Consider the following 16,549-nt stretch of genomic DNA (forward strand, 5'->3'; position numbering starts at 1 on the left):
CTGCTCTCACTGTAGCTGCTCTCCACAGGTCCCCAAGCAGCGTGACTTGGGACCAAGGTACTGCAGCATTCAACGTGAAGTTACACAACTCTCGCGGCCTTTGCCTCACCCCAGAATTCTGCAAAAAGGAAGCACCAGCCCTGCTCCCCACACCTCTCCCCGCCCCCTGCTTTCTCCAGTAGTCACGGCAACGTTTACATGCTGGAGGTTTGGGGACAAGGTGCTGGGGTGCAGGGGGGTGGCACCCTGGGATATCAGACCCGGGGAAGGCTGGGAAGGCGGCAGATTCTGAGGGAGGCGGCCGGACAGGGAGGCTCTCCAACACCCTGGGGAGCTGCCCATGGGGGCCTTTCTGTGAAGCTGGCAATGCTTTTGTCAGAAACCAGTGGTTCCCACACATCAGTCATTATTATCTAATCTCGGTGATTGTGGCAATTCATCCGCACAATTGGTTACTTAATACTGTAAAATTACCACCTAAAAAGCCTTCGCCGTATTTAGAAAAGAGGAAAGTTCTCCCCCCATCAAGGAAAAAGAGCATAAACAGAGGCCCGTGAAAGCAAAGGTGGAGCACTGATGGGAGAGGAGAAAGGTCAGCCAGGGCCCCCAGCAGCGCTTGTGGGCTTCGGTGCGTTGGAGCACGTGGGGACACGGGGCTGCGAGCCCATGAACAGGGCTGATGGCTGTGAAGAAGTTGACTATTTGAGACTGAATTGTATCCCCCTCCCCAAGGTCACATGTTAAAGCCCTAACCCCCAATTTGACTGTATTTAAGGAGGTAGTTAAGGTTAACTGGGGTCCTAAGGGTGGGGCCCTGATCCAGTAGGACTGGTGTCCTTATAAGAAGAGACAGCAGGGATGCACTCAGAGAGAAAAGGAACACAGTCAAGGGGAGAGGCCTCAGGGGAAACCAGCCCTGCCAGCACCCTGATCTTGAACTTCCAGCCTCCAGAACTGAGAGCAATACAATCTGTTGTTTAAGCCCCTGAGTGGTTTGTGGTCTTTCGTTATGGCAGCCCCAGCTGATTAAGACAGTGACAGGATGAGGCTGAGCCTGTCACCACTCGCCTCTCAGAGTAGGACAGGGATCAGCATGCCAGCATCACCAGGAGCTCCCGGGAATGCAGACGCCGGCCCCACTGCACACCTGCTGGACCAGAATCCGAACTTGGCAAGTCCCCCACCCCCTGTGATTCGCACACTTTAAACGACACCTTTTCCTGCTTATCAGGTGGGGGTCCCCCAGAGCCTCTGGAAATACCGCAGTAATTAGCATCCCGCCACGCTCCTTCCTGGTAGAAGCCGCGTAAGCAAAATAGGTAACAGCCTGTGAGGAGGTTTCCACAGTTGTATTTCACACACTGTTCCGCTTTCTCCATAAAAGAGACGTCACAGAAATGTTTTAGAAATCAAACCAGTTTTATTGAGACAAGAGCAATGTGGTCCCTGTTCATGCAAAGCACAAAAAAACATTTTTTTTACAGTAAACGTTTGTACATAGGAAGTAGTAAAATACATCATTTTTCATAGAAAAAAAGCACACATGTAAGCTGCGGGCCGAGTGAGCCTACAGACGATATGAAATCTCAGAACACAGGGCACAGAAATACGGAAGAAGCCGAAACTTTTCGTGTCGGGGGCAGGAGGCCCAGAAACCCTGTTGGCCTGATTCTCCATCTTCTTATGGGTTAAGTGCTGATGGCGCAATGGGTGTAAGCAGGCACCACCTCGACACACAGTTAGAGGTGGTCCCTGATGACAAGGGCTTATGATTTGTGGGCTTGGTTTTCATTTTCAGAAGGAAAACGGTTCCAGTTTCGAAATGCTCGTGAGGATGAAAAAGACACAAGGTCTGGCTCTGGGCAGGCCGCGTGACCGATGGGCCCACTCACGGAGGCACTCGGGGACCTGGGAGAGTAATCTAAAGTGATGGGTCCGCTGACTCTGGAGCCTCAGGTTCTGCCTTGGGCACGAGGCTTCAGAAGCCACGGAAAGCCCCCTGGGCTGTCACTAATTCTGAAAGCCCAGCCTTGCAGGCCGGACAGAGCACAGCCGCAGCCACCAAAGGCTGGTGACGGACTCGCAGGAGTCCAGCAGCAGAGCTGGTACTACCCAAAGTTTCCGAGGACTCAGGTCTTTGCAGGGAACCGGACACAATATCTGACAGGCTGACCAAATGCTTTCACTCTGACACATGGGGTTGAATAGTCAGAACCTATGAGTTACTACAAGCCCACAATGCACACGGCAAAAGCATGGCCCCACAAATTTCAGCTCCATGCAGCGAAGAGCTTCATTGCTTATACCAACTCCCTGGAGCAGGGAGGGGAGAAGCTGTTCCCCTTCAGTTTTTGCATTAATTCAGAATGCACTCAACGCACCAGTTGTGCTTTGGTTTTGTTTTTTTTCCTGGTGATTCCTTTGCCTTTGAGATATTTTGATGGCGAGTGAAATCAAATTTGAAAACTGGTGCTCACAAAAGTGATCTACTGGCCAGCCTGATGCTGGAGGGTGGAATTTTACCTTCGGTAAAGAAACACTATTTACAAAAGGGTATTTTATTTCACTGTGGGTTTTGGTCTGGGCCGGTGAAGAACTTTTATAAAGTGAAGGAAGCCAGAGAGCACCACACTCCTCGGAGTCGCAGGAACATTTGGCAAGAGTTGTTCCACACAAACAGGAAGAGGAATCCTTCTAGAGTGTTCCTCTCTCTTGTGGTTATTATGCCGCAGGACCATTTCATAACCACAGGCTGTTCCTCTTCCCAGAGCTGCTAGCCCCGGCGAACAAGGTACTAAGGAACCCGTTCCTCTCACGGCTAAAAAACAGGTCATCTGACAGGAGGAGCATCTGCACATTTAATTGTCGCTTTTTAAAAGCAGCAACCAAACACCCCTTCTTTGGCCGTTCTTCGATGTCTCGGTGAAACCAACAGAGACTAGGAGTGTTTTGTGTGTTTTTTAAAGTGGGCTTCAAACAGAATCGCTTGCAAAGCAAATACCCCGGTGTGAACTATGACACAGAAGCTAGTCTGGGCTGGCGTGTGAGCCACAACGGGTAGGGGGTAAAGAAGGGGTCCTGGTTCATTAGTCCTCAACGAGACCAAACGTCACGACAGCAGACGGCCACATGGACGAAGGGAAGGACAAAGACGAGATAAATCTCTGGAGTTACTACTGAACTCTAAATAAACCAGCACTGCTGTTTATAGAATCAGCCTGCCCGCGGCAGGACGCCAGCCAGGACAGTTGCCAGGGCGGAGCCTGAGTCTCGCTTCCCCAGCCCCCTGTTCTGGCCCATTTGTCTGACCAGCAAACATTAAACTCATTTTTCTCCATTGATCTGAACGGACTGTGTTTTACTTTTTTTTTTTTTTAAATAACTACCTTCTACCCCATTCCTGAAACTCCCCTTGCGTGTGCTCAGCCTGCCTCCTCCTGCACCCCTGAAGGCCTCAACCTGGGATCCCCAAGTCTGGTGCTCTCTCCGCGGGTTTGGAATCCTCGCTCCCCATGAGGCTACACGAGGAGGATCTTGAGTGACTGTCTGTGCAGAGGGGGCAGCAGACGGAGGCCGCCAGGCCTCGGCAGGACCAGTGACCAGGTGCCGGCCGGGCCCCAGAGGACGCGGTTTCTCCACGGCACAGAGATGACATAAAGGCGCGAAGGACGTGACATTGAACACCACTCAAGGGAAGTTTCCTGCCACTCCATATCCCCAGCCCACCCCCAAATGATAAAATAAAAACAAGAAGCAAAACCCAGAAGCCCTCTGGAAGACCCCCTTCTCCCCGGCACTGCAAGTTCACGGCCTGACAGCAAAGATCCGGAAGGCCTTTCCGTCCCGAGCCGTCTCCAAGCTGCAAAAGAAGGGGAGTGCGTGTTATCTGAGGAGGGTGGATTTCCACAGCGACTTGAGCGGGGAAGGAAGAGCTGGGTGTCCCGCGTGTCCCCGTCGGGGAAGGACCGGGGCCGAGGGACACCTCCCCACAGCTGCTGGAAACAGAGTCCGCCCCCGCCAGGAACAGCTGGCAAATTCCATTCTCCTTGCCTGGGTCTGAATCTAGGTCAGGGTTGTTAAGTTATTTTCTTTTAACTCTGGGACTTACTGGCCCCAGTCTGTCTGAATTGAATTCCCCCTCCAAAACTCCTGCCTGGTTTTTACTAACACCTGTCAGCCCAAATAGTGGCCATCTGGCTGATAGATTAACCTGTTGGCATTATAACAATAATGCATGTGCTGCTGTCATTAAAATGGGCACACCGAACGGACTCAGATTTTGTGCCAAGCTCTGTGCAAAGCACTTTGTATGAGCCGTTTTACCTTCCTTCCCTGGTAGGTACCATTATGTATCCCATTTTTCAGGTAAGGAGATTATGCAATCATCTCAAATCTTATTTTAAATCATTACAATCACCACCACCCTACCGCCCACCCTGGAAAAGATCTTTCATGACCATTTATAATCAACTAGAAATTCGTGCACGTGGTGGGGGGGGTGTCCCCTCAGCCCAGCTGGGACCTCTCGGGGGATATCCGACTGCTGGTTTAAACTGGCAGTCGGACATCCCTCTCGCAATCCAGGACCGCTGGCTCCTAACCGCTCACCTGCCTGCCTGCCTGATCGCCCCTAACTGCCTCTGCCTTGGCCCCCGCTGCCACGGCTTCGTCAGGAAGGACGTCCAGAAGGTCGTTCAGCTGTCCGGTCTAATTAGCATATTACGGCTTTTATTATTATAGATTCCCCTCCTCTCAGGACCTGGGAACTTCTCTCTCTACAGATTTGCCTATCCTGAACATGTCATGGAAATGGAACCCTACGCCATGTGGCCTGTTGTGGCTGGCTTATGTCCCCTAGCATAACGTCTCTGAGGTTCACCAATGTTGTAGCCGGGTCGGTACTTCATTCCTTTTTATTGCCAAATGGTATTCCATTGTATGGATATACCACTTTTGTTTATCCATTCTTCAGTTGATAGACATTTAGATTCCACCTTTGGCTATTATAAATAATGCTGCTATGTAAGTGAAATAAGTCAGGCAGAGAAAGACAAGTATCACATGATCTCACTCATGTGGAATCTAATTAACAAAATAAACTGATTAATGGAGTGGATCCAGAGACATGGAAACGTGGAACAGAGTACGAAATCTCAGAGGGAAGGTGGAGGAGGTTGGGTGGGTGGGAGATAGTCAACCAAAGACCGTGTATACATATATATATGCATAACCCATGGACCCAGACTAAAGGGTGGTGAAGGCCTGGGGTGGGGGTGCGGGGGGAGGGAGTGCTGGAGAGGGCCACTGGGGGGAAAAGGGGACATACCTGGTATGTAATATTTCAACAATCAAGATTTAAAAAAAAAAATAATGCTGCTATGAACATTTGTGTACAAGTGTCTATGTGGGCATTTGTTTCCGTTCTTTCGGGTGGATATCTGGGTGCAGAGTTGCTGGGTTGTATGTTAAATGGCCTGTTCAATTTCTTAAACTGTCCAGCTGTTTTCCACACCGGCTGCACCATTGTACATTCCCACCAGCAATCCCTGGGGGTTCCGGTGTCTTCACACCCTCACCAGCATTTGTTACTGTCTGTCTTTCAGCCATTGCTGGTGGCTGTCTGCACATAGAGAGCTTTCTCAGGCTTTTTATTCAACTGCATAGTCTTCTGTTCTATTAAAGCAGGGGTCCTCAAACTACGGCCTGCGGGCCACATGCAAATACAAATATTGTATTTGTTCCTGTTTTGTTTTTTTTTCTTCAAAATAAGATATGTGCAGTGTGCATAGGAATTTGTTCATAGTTTTGTTTTTTTTAAACTATAGTCCGGCCCTCCAACGGTCTGAGGGACAGTGAACTGGCCCCCTGTTTAAAAAGTTTGAGGACCCCTGTATTAAAGTATTATACTAAGGTAACAGTGCCTTTAAATAGGTATTTAGTTATTTCTAATCTCTTGTTTTTGCAAACAGTGCTAAGGAGAACAGCCTTGTCCGTGGCTTTTCACGTATGTAGGAGGGTGCCTGTGGACAAGCTCCTGGAGGTGAAATTGTTGGATCAAAGGATGTGGGCATTTGTAATTTGGGAAGCTCGCCAAATTGCCCTCCATAAAGATTCTACCAACTGACAACTCCCATCCACCAAGCAAATCATCTAGCTTTGTGTTCTCAGCCGATCTAAACTAGGGCATGGCATCCAAATAGTTTTAATTTGCATTTTACTCATTATGCATGCGTTTGAGTGTAAGATGAAAGCCCAGCCATGATCCAAGCATGATTTCCTCAGAGTCCCCCCTCCAGATTGGAAACTGCTGGACTAGAGAGCTGCCCCCCCGCCCCTTCCCCCTACCCGCCCCCCCACCACCACCTCAGGCTGTTCGCAAGGTCAGGGATCCTCAGGAACAGGCTGCTGGAATTCCTCCTTTTTTCCCCTTTCCCCGTGGCCAGTCCAGGCTTTGGCTACCCTGGGATTGAACTTTGAAATGTGGATCTGATAGGAGCCCTTGGCGAGCTGGAGCTATGAGGGAAGGCCAAGGGCCCAGAGAGAGCAGGATGCTTGGCCACGGGGCCTGGGAGCCAGCTGTCCAGCGGACGACTCAGAGGGAGAGTGGCCGCACAGGGGCTGGGTTACCCCGGCTGCCCTGCTGGTTTCTGGAGAGCTCAGATTCCAGGCCCTCCTCAGGCCTCCGGGCTGCAAGATTTCCCTGGATTCTTCGCCCAAATGAATCGTCTGGGAGAACCACCCAGAGCCACAAGGCAGTTGGCTCTTCCACGTGGTGGGCAAGCCACACTGGAGAAAATGACCAGGGCGTGGCTCTCCTCTGACTCCTGATGGGGCAGGGGGTTCTCCCATTCCCAGGGCCCCAAACAATCCAGGGACCAGGGGGCCATTCAGGCTGGTGTCCAGATGGGTACCTGGTACCTGGACATCTTGCTTGGATCGACCAAGCAGCCCCACTGAGCAACTCATCCTCCTCAGAGGCAAGAGCAGGCCCACTGAACTGGCGTGTGTTCATTAGCACATCAGACACCGTGCTGACTGCTGGAGGGTCAGGGAGACCACGCCAGTGTGGCCCACGCGCTGCCGCGGGCAGAGAATCCCCCTCATTTGGGTTGCTCAGAACCTTCAGTGGGTCCATTTGTGCACACCTCAACTATTCACTGAGCGCCAGGCCCTCCAGGTAAGCTGACAGTTGTGCATGTTTGAATGAGTGTGATTTGAGAAATCATACGATAACCTATCTTCCTAAATCTTGACCTCTGATTCTATTTTTTGGATTAGCTTGTAACTCCCACACATATGTGAAGGGAGTGTAAATTGACAAAGCATTTCTTGGCAATTTTCATAAAAGGTATCGAGCAATTTTCATATAAAGGGTATTAAAAATCCCTCAATTAGTTCTGAACCAACTGCTGACCCAGCAATTTGTCTGTCATTTGACCAATGTTGACGGATATGTGCCGGGCACTGGGTTGGGTGTTGGGGACATGGGGTTAACAAAACTAATGGGGCTCTTGCCTTCATAACATTTACAGCCTGGGGGCGGGAGATAAGCAGCTAAATGTGCGTACGCCATAGTTTCAGAGAGAGGCGGGTCCTGGGAGGAAAATAAAACCCAGGACAGCGGGATCACATCAGATGGGGGAGGAGGAAAGCAGCTCTAGGCTCTGGGTAGAAGAATGCATCCTCAGGGAGGTGGCATGTGTGTAGGTCCCAATGACAAGGGGGATCCAGCCGCAGGAACATATAGGAGCTGGGAGCGCCCAGGGTTGGATAAAGCACCAGCGAAGGCCCTACGGTGAGAATGATCTTGGCACGTTCGAGGAGCAGAGAGAAAGCGAGTGAGGGAAGTGCTGTCCTGAGGAGGAGCAATGCGCCAAGAGAGGGTGCAGAAGTGGGCAGGCTGGCCACAGGCGTGACCTTGCGTGGTAAGAGGAGGGGGGTTTGTTCTCCGTTGCAATGGAGAGCCGTTGGGGGCAGGGTATAAACAGCAGAGAGAGCGAGCGAGAGACCCTGTGCCTTCTATAAAGAGATCCGCGTGGGGGCCGTGCTCTTCTACCAAAAGGAAGTTACCTAAAGAAAGTGTCAATACAGCCCACGGGCTTGTGCAAAGGTGTTCTTCGCCGTGTTGCTTAACAAAAGGAAAGAGGACAACACGATGTCCACTGGCTGGGAAATGATGGTCTGTCCACGCAAGGGAACAGCGTGTAGCCACGGAGACGACGGTGTGGCGACATCGAGCCTGACTTGGAAGGACGTTCGCAGCCTGTGGCTGACGGAGGAGCTCACAGGACGAGACGGATAGCACGGTCCCATTTTATAAAAAAGTTAAAAAATAAGGTGCTGTGTGTAATCAGAAGAAAATGGGAGGAAGCATACCAGGATGGGGAGTGGTTCCTCCTAGGTGATGGAGTTCCAGTGACAATTTCTTAAAATTAGTTGCAGTATTTTTTGAAGTTTCTCTAATCTTATTTTAAAAAGAAGGAAGGAGGGGAAAGAGAGAGAAAGGAAAAAGAAAGGAAGGGAGGAAGGGAGGAAGGAGGGAGGGGAAACAAATACGAAAATTCCCCACAGAACTTGGAAGAGCCGGGTTGGTCTGGGAAGCTTCAGGGCCCGGGGGGGGGGGGGTCCCCCTTTGGCTGACTCAGTTCATGCGGGGCCTCTGGCCTCCCTGACAAGGTGCTCTGGGAAAGGTCTGCAGCCTCAGGTGGTGTCCCCGTCTCTGCCTGGCTAATGACTCCCAGCCTTCTGACGGCCATCACCCTGCCCCTGGCCTAACATTCACCTCCTGCCAGCATCCCTGCCCAGCACACTCACTACACAACAGGTGCTGCCTCCATCCTAAGACCTCGCTTGTCACCCATTCCTTGCAGTCATCCCACGGGATCTGTAAGGTTCTTCCCACCTTCAGGGGGCAACCAGGGCTTTGAGAGGTGACACCATCAGCTCCAAATGAAACACCTGTTCCAGGTGCAGCTGGGATATGGACTCAGGATGTGGGACCCCTTTCTAACCGTTATCCTAAATGGACGGGCTGTGGCCAAGCCAGCCCTGAAGATGGCATTGGCTAATCCAGATGGCAGTGGGAGCCCCTCGGAGGCGGGGCCTGCAGGTCCACAAGGAGCTGCAAAGTTCAGGCTGAGTCCTAGAGGCTGCCCCCGTCAGTGAGAAAATCCCCATTTGGTGCTGCACAACACAGACTGGATTAAAGAGAGAGGACAGCTGGCAGTTCTGGGAGCAGGGTGACCTGTCCTGGGAGGGATCGAGAAGTTGTCCATGTCACTGGCGGCATATTTCCCAATCTCCTTGTGAAATCTGCCTTTAAAAATGGTCCTGGTCTAAGAAAACGTCTTGAACTAATATTCACCCAGACGTCCAGCTTCTTCCTCAGAATACTTGCACAAAGCCCAGTCCCAACATCAAAAGCTCTCTCTGACGCCTTTCCTTCCTCCGCTATCCTCCACGGGCGCATGTGTGAGAGAAGGTGCCTGTCCCCTTACGCTGTCCTAATTCGGCACGGCCACCTTTCAAAACATTCAGGAAATCCTCTTCTAGGAAAGTCATTGCCTAAACCAGGGGTGGGGACCTTTTCCTGCCAAGGGCCATGTGGGTATTTCTAACATCACTTTCAGGCCATGCAAAATCATCAACTTAAAACTTAGCCTGCTGTATTTGGTCAAACATCTGAGCAACTCACCCTGAATGCCTTGGCAGGGCTAGACTAAATGAGTTCTCGGGCCTTCTATGGCCTGAGGGCCAGACGTTCCCCACCCTTAAACCATACCACTTTGAAGCAGGACCAGCTGTTGGCCGCAGTGCTGTTCGGGAGTTTTGTTGGTTTGAGTGATTGAATGATTCCCTACACTTAGAACCCAGTTTGCTGGGAATGGGCTGCCTATGGCCAGGGCCCACATCTCCCTTGAGACTGACTGTGACCACTCCAGGGTCCCAGCCGACATTGGGGACAGAGCCACCCCCCGCCCCAGATTGATCCCCACAATCCCTAAGGGGAACAGGCTCTGGGGAAATTCCTCAGCCCTGGGCTCTGTGCAGGGGTTGCTGAGGCCCCATCTGAACAAGGGGAGATGGGGCAGGGCCACTCTGGAGACGTCCAGCCTCTGCTGCAGCCCCGTCACCGACCAGGCGCCTCTGGACAGTAAGTCGGGTCCTGCTTGACACACTGAGCTCCCTGCACCTCCTTCTATAACAGAACCACCCAGTGCCCTGCTACTCCCGTATTTCCACGTCTGTCCCCCGCCTAGACTGTAAGTCCCACGAGGGCAGAGGGCAGGCGGGTTCCCTGCTGGTCCTGGTACCTGGGCACTAAGGCTCACCCCGCATAAGACGTCTGATGTGAGTGCATGTTGGGAGGGTGGATGCAAGAGGAAAGATTGCATTCCTTAGCAGCCTCTTCCTTGTCCTGAAAGGTAATCTAGCTAAGGCTGTTTCCTATGATCAAGTGGACTGGCACCATGTTAAGAGCCACAGCATCTTGAGGTTCGCAGCAGACCTTAGAAGGGCCACCAGTTTCATTGGACACTCACTATGAGCCACCAGTAGGCGCTTTGCACACACGGTCTCATTCATCGTCACAGCAACCTTTTCATGCGGCGGAACCGCGGCTGGGGGAGGCTGCCTACCCAAGGACACAGTGCAGCAGGGTCCCAAACGCCATCGGCCCCACGTGCCCTCTGGCCTAGCCTCTTCCCTCCGTACGTGCAGGGTGGGCCCTGTCATCTCGGTGCCATGGGCCCCAGCGCAGGTCCTGGCTCACCGTGTGTAGTAAATGAGAGACTCTTAATGGCAAAATGTCAGAATCATGTACAGTGTTGGCTACGTGTGCCAGGGACACGGTCCCCTTCCATCCCCCTCACAGTAGCGGCCGTCGCCCTCCAGTGTGCCAGCCAAGCCCCTCCTGGAGTTTCTGACTCAGGTCTGAGGCGGCCCGAGGATCTGCTCTTCTAACCAGCACCTGGTTGGTTGGGACGCTGCCGGCCCGGGGAGCCCACGATGAGTTCCCCACCTCACCTCCACTCAGGGGGCGGGAGCTATCATTTCCCCCTTTACAGGGGAGGAAACCGAGGCACAGAGAGTGGAGTAACCTGCGCAAACACCATCACAGATTCCAGCCTGTAGGATGCGGGGTGTGGGGCAGGGAGGAGTCCAGGGAAGAGGGGAGCAGAGTCCCCGCTGGGGGGGGCGGGTACTATGGAAGCTCACTAACACTTTCTGAAAGTCACTAACACCTTCTGAACAGTGCAGCGGGCTTCGGCCACGCTGGGCCTGGGCAAGGCTGCCTGGCAGATGCTCATAATAACAGTGGCCATTCAGGTGGGTCCCTGGGGAGAGAGAAGGAATGACGGGCCTCATGGGGAGGGGGCGTCACAGTGAACAAGAAGCCCATTCTGGGACCCCGTCTTGGCCCCCTGCCCTCCCCAGACACCCGCCTTTTGGAGGCCACACAATAAGCCCTTTTGCAGCCCTGGGAGCTGCTGCGATGTCCTCAGGATAGTACAGGCAGAGGACAGAGGCCGACCCACCACGCCGCTTCTCTTAAAGGGCTCAGGAGACTGGTGCGCTGGGATTTCTTCCCGGCCTGGCCAGGAAATTCCACCTCATCAGCTGCTTCATTTCCCTCCCGTTAAATCAATGGAATTTCCCTTCATTAAGCTTTCCCCAAACAAAGGTTGCAAATGCTGAGGGAGAAATTGCATGAGCAGTTAGCTGTGGCTTCCGGGCCGAGGGCAGGGACTGCGCCGGGGCCCCCGGGAAGCAGCGTGTGCGATTCCCGTCACGGGTTCCGCAAGGTCTTCACACACAGCACCGCCCGGAGGCAGAGCGCGCTCCGGGAGGAGGGGAGGGGGGCACGGGAGGATGGAGCCACGAGACCTTCAGGTTCAAGGGGCCCTAGCGCATCTTATGTTCTTGACGTCATACACCTTTTCTAAAGAGGGCCCTCAAATGTAAAGTCTTCAGCATTCCCTGTGTTTGGGCTGAACGGAGCCCCCTCCCCAGTCCACATCCTGAAGCCCTGACCCCAGCACCCTCAGAATGGGCCTGTACTTGGACATGGGGCCGCTAACGATGTACTTAAAGTGAGGTCACTGCGGCGGGTCCTGCCCCAGTACGGCCGGTGGGCTTCTAAAAAGAGCTGGGCATCATCTCAGGGAATCCCCCCTCCACCCTGTGAGGTACAGACTACTGTTATCCCCCTATCACAGGTGAGAAAACTGAGGATGAAAGAAATCAGGCGGCTGTTCAAAGTCACAAAGCTGGTAAGAAGCAGAGCCTCCAGACTCTCCGCTCTCATTTATGTAACAATATGTAAGTATATTATTATGGAGCTATATCTAACCACTATCTAGATATATAAAAGCCCAGCAACCATTATGGTGGAACAACCAGAACCACCGGTCACTATGACATACACTGACCACCAGGGGGCAGATGCTCAACACAGGAGCTTCCCCCTGGTGGTCAGTGTGCTCCCACAAGGGGAGTGCCGCTCAGCCAGAAGCCAGGCTGATGGCTGGCGAGCGCAGCAGCAGTGGCAGGAGCCTCTCCCGCCTCTGATGCAGCGCTAAGGAGCAGCGAGCCTGGCTTCTCAGGGATTGGGCCTAAGCTGGCAGACAGACATCCCCTGAGGGGTCCCGGACTGCAAGAGGGTGTAGGCCGGGCTGAGGGACTCCCCTCCTGCACCAAGTGCATGAATTTCATGCACCAGGCCTCTAGTGTAACTATAATTTGATCCCACTGTCTGTGGGGTAGGGGGAGACAGGCACACATGCACACATAGAAAAGGGACCACAGGGACAGGCACCAAACATCTAACAGCAACTCCCCCAGGTGATGGGTGATGGGTGGCTGTTTTCCTATGGACTCCTCTGATGTTTCTAAATTTTCTAAAAAACTATGCATTGGTAATAGATAGAGACAAGCTTGCTTTGAAAAGAGAAAGGAAGAGGAAAGTACAGGCTTCTCGGGGTGTTCTGGTAAGAGCTAATGCAGGTCTGCCCGAGTTTCATCTTAACGGGCACCATCCTGGGCCCTCTGCCGGGCCCCCCAGGGGCACCCCTGCTGGCCTTGGGTGTGGAGAGTCGAGGAGCACAATCCTACCTTTCAGACTGGACCCCGTTCCTGAGCGAGCCCACGTACGTCTTCTTTTTATCGACGGGCATCACGTCCACGAAGCCCCCGCTGTCGTCCCTGATGACTCCCGCGTGCACGGCCGTCTTACAGATGCTCGAGGTCTGAAAGCACAGGAAGAGCTGTGGTCAATGTCGAGGGCCAGGCTCCGGGGTGAAGGTCAGCCTCCTGCTGGGGGTCAGCCTCCTGCTTGGTGGCCGTGCCAACCTTGAGGAAAGGACCGTCACTGCCTTGATTCCTCAGTAGTCTCTCCGGAGAGACCCGACATCATTCATTCGTTCATTCATTCATTCATTTGGTCAACAAAAATGTTCTGTGCTGTGCACTGTCCTAGATGCAGGGGGGTTCCACAGGGAACAAAAGGAAGACCTTGCCTTCACAGAGTGAAGTAAACAAATACAAAAACAAGTAACTCGGGCTATGAACAAATAAAACCAGATCGTGAGATAAAATGACTAAGGACAGTTAATCAGGGAAGACTGTCCTTGATGGGCCATTTGCACTTAGACCTGAGTGACAAAAAGGAACCAGTTACAGCCATGGGAGCATCTCTGGGCAGCAGAGCATCCCAGGCAGAGGAAGCAGCTTGTGCAAAGGCCCTGGGGCCCTGTCCCAGGATCAAAAAGAGGACTGGGGGCTGAGTCAGGCAGAGTGTGGCAGGAGAGGTGGGAGAGGTGAGCAGGGGCCAGTCACGTGGGGCTGTGAGGACCACAGCGGGAGTCTGGATTTATTCTAGGTGCCAGGGGAGCTGCTGGCTTTCAAGCAGGGGCAGGGTGTGCTGTTTTCTATAGTCATCACGTAGTCCAATTGCTGGGTAATAAAACCCTTGAGTAAAATGTTCATTAGGGCCTTGACTTATCCAATAGAAAAGTGGGCTGGGTTGTCTGAGAGTCATGAGTCAGCATTTCTCAAATTCGTTCAGGGGCGGAGTGGCTGGCGTTGGCTGAAGATGCCGGCTGCTGGACCGCACCCTGACCTCCGGATGCAGTCTCCCCAGACAACGGCTGGAGGCCCTGATGCACACTCAAGGCTAAGAACCTGTAGGTAGCACCTCATGCCTCTTCTATGATCCTCCCAATGGCCTGTGCTAAAGCCCCACACTAGCCGTGGCAGCGGGTCCCCATCTTCACAGCCACTCAGAGCATCTTTTCCGGATGACAATGCCTGGACCCCTCCCCTCCCAACCCCACCAGTTCAGTTGCTCTGGGATGAAGCTCAAAACTCAGTGTGGTGAACATGAGTGAACTTTTGGAAAGAGGGGGGTACTTGCTGGTAGAAAACAGAGTCGCCCGGAGAATGGCCCCAGTAGCATCTAATGATACACTCAACCAGGCTGATGGAGCCGGCTGCTCAGTCTAGCTCAGCCATCTGCCGACTTACAGATAAAAAGTCAGACCCGACACCACTGGGCAGGAAGACCGACTCCAGGCCTGCCCTCACTCACGGCCGAGTGACCTGTGGCCCCCACAGGGGCTCGGCCCGTGGCCTGTGGACTCCGTGGGGGCGAGGGTGGACAGGGTAGACGGGGCCAGGTCATCTGTGCCTTATGCCATCCTGTGGGTGCATGGAGTGCGGGACACAGGCCCCTGCCAACCTGTCCTGAGCGGGGAAACGTGAACATGCCACGCAGGCTCCCTCAACAGGAGGCGGGCCTGGGCTTTGTGGTGGCTCCATGCCACCCGCTACACAGTGCGGGAGACCAGTCATCACTGTGGGGCGACGGAGGTCCAAACCGCTGGTTAACCAACCAGCACCTCCTTCACGAAGAGAGCAAGAGAGGGGAGAAGACAAGTACATTCCATGTGCAGGGGGTACCGGAAGGAGTCAACCTCACAGACAGGGAAAGGAGAGCGGCGGCCCCCAGGGGCTGGGGGAGGGGGAGGGGAGGTGCTGGGCAAGGGACATAGCGTTTCAGATTTGCAAGATGAAAAACTGGAGCTCTAGTGCCGGACGATGTGCATATAGTCAACACTGCCAACTGCACACTTACACATGGTTAAGAGGGAAGATTTCACCTTATGTATAGTTTCCCACAATAAGAGAAAGGAAAAGGAAGAGCGGAGGAGAGGGGGAGGGGGAGGGGGAGGAGGAGAGGGGGAGAGGGAGGGGAGGGGGGAGGGGCGGGGGGGGAGGGGGAGGAGGAGAGGGGGAGGGGGAGGGGAGGGGGAGGGGGCACACACCCCAGCCTAGAGAACGCTTTCCTCCCAGAGCTAAGCAGGCCCCCCTAAGCGTGGCCAGCCAGGCTCTGTCCCTGGCACGTCCCTCCACGTTTCTTTGTCCCCCTGTCCTTACCACTGTCCCTGGCCCGTCTGTGTTTGGAAACTGTACCCTGAACTGCTCTTTGAATGGGACAAGCAACCCGCCTCGCAGGTTCCTAACACCAGACAGGAGAGGATGGATTCATTCTTTGAGGACTGAAATATCACTGAGCTTCTTACTGCTCAGAACCCACAGCCGTTTAAAAATTGCATCATGCCCTCTCAAGGGGTACGCCCTTCAGTCCTGCCCTTCAGACCTGCCCTTCAGCCACGGCCTCGTCCTTCGAAAAACCAGGTCATTGCGGAGAAGTTGCTGGTTTTACACGAGAAGAAAAATGCTTCATGCAGGAGACCCGTCATGGCTGGTCCCCTGGAAAGTTAGCTTGCTGTGAAAAAGGTGGAGAGTGCCCTGGCCAGTTGCTCAGTGGTTAGAGCGTCAGCCTGTGGACTAAAGGGTCACGGGTTTGATTCCCGGTCAATGGCACGTACCTCGGTTGCAGGCTCAATCCCCAGTCTGGGTCACAGTGCATGTGGGAGGCAACCAATTGATATCTCTCTCTCTCTCTCTCTCTCTCTCTCTCTCTCTCTCTCTCTCTCTCTCTCCCCCTCTCTCTCCTCCCTCCCTTCCACTCTCTCTAAGAATCAATGGAAAATATCCTCGGGTGAGGATTTAAAAAAAAAGGCGGACAGCCCAGAACCCATGCACATTCATACTAAGTGCTGGAGAACTGGACCTCTTGCTTCCCATGACTGATTTACCTGGTTTAACTGAAGGCCAGTTCCTTAAGTCCTGCCCCAACTCAACTCATCTTCTTCAATGAATAAACGAATGAGGGCAGGTTCCTTAGCCCGAAGTGGTCCGCAGGGGTCTGTGAGGCCCTGGGGGTGCAGGCAGAGCTCTGGGCACCTGTAGGGCCAGCAAGAACCTTCCCGGGGCCAGTGCTGAGCACAGGAAGCCCCTCCGTCCCAGGCCAACCCGGACAGTTGTCATCCTGTCACCACCCCCAGAGAAAGGACCCACAACTTCCCAGTTCTCAACAGGGTCTGTGCCCTCGAAGCTGCAGAAGCAACCCCTTTACAGCCACCTCAGAGCAGCAGGGAGACGAGAAGGAAACGAACTTGCTGGGACTCCCCTGCGTTCGCGCTGG

At 53.4% G+C, this 16,549-nt stretch overlaps 1 protein-coding gene across 1 annotated transcript in view; it reads right to left on the reverse strand.

The window, feature by feature from the left end:
* Nucleotides 1-2,390: 2,390 nt before the first annotated feature.
* The window catches only part of CRISPLD2 (cysteine rich secretory protein LCCL domain containing 2), a 64,218-nt gene continuing 50,059 nt past the window's right edge, over nt 2,391-16,549 (reverse strand). Inside the window, exons 14-15 of the mRNA XM_059667173.1 lie at nt 13,114-13,247; nt 2,391-3,859 (exon numbers count right to left, since the gene is read on the reverse strand). Coding sequence (XP_059523156.1) covers nt 3,805-3,859; nt 13,114-13,247 — 189 coding nt within the window. The 3' untranslated portion in view covers nt 2,391-3,804. The remainder of the gene's footprint in view (nt 3,860-13,113; nt 13,248-16,549) is intronic.

Source organism: Myotis daubentonii, chromosome 15 (genome assembly GCF_963259705.1).
Source record: "Myotis daubentonii chromosome 15, mMyoDau2.1, whole genome shotgun sequence".
Taxonomy (NCBI): domain Eukaryota; kingdom Metazoa; phylum Chordata; class Mammalia; order Chiroptera; family Vespertilionidae; genus Myotis; species Myotis daubentonii.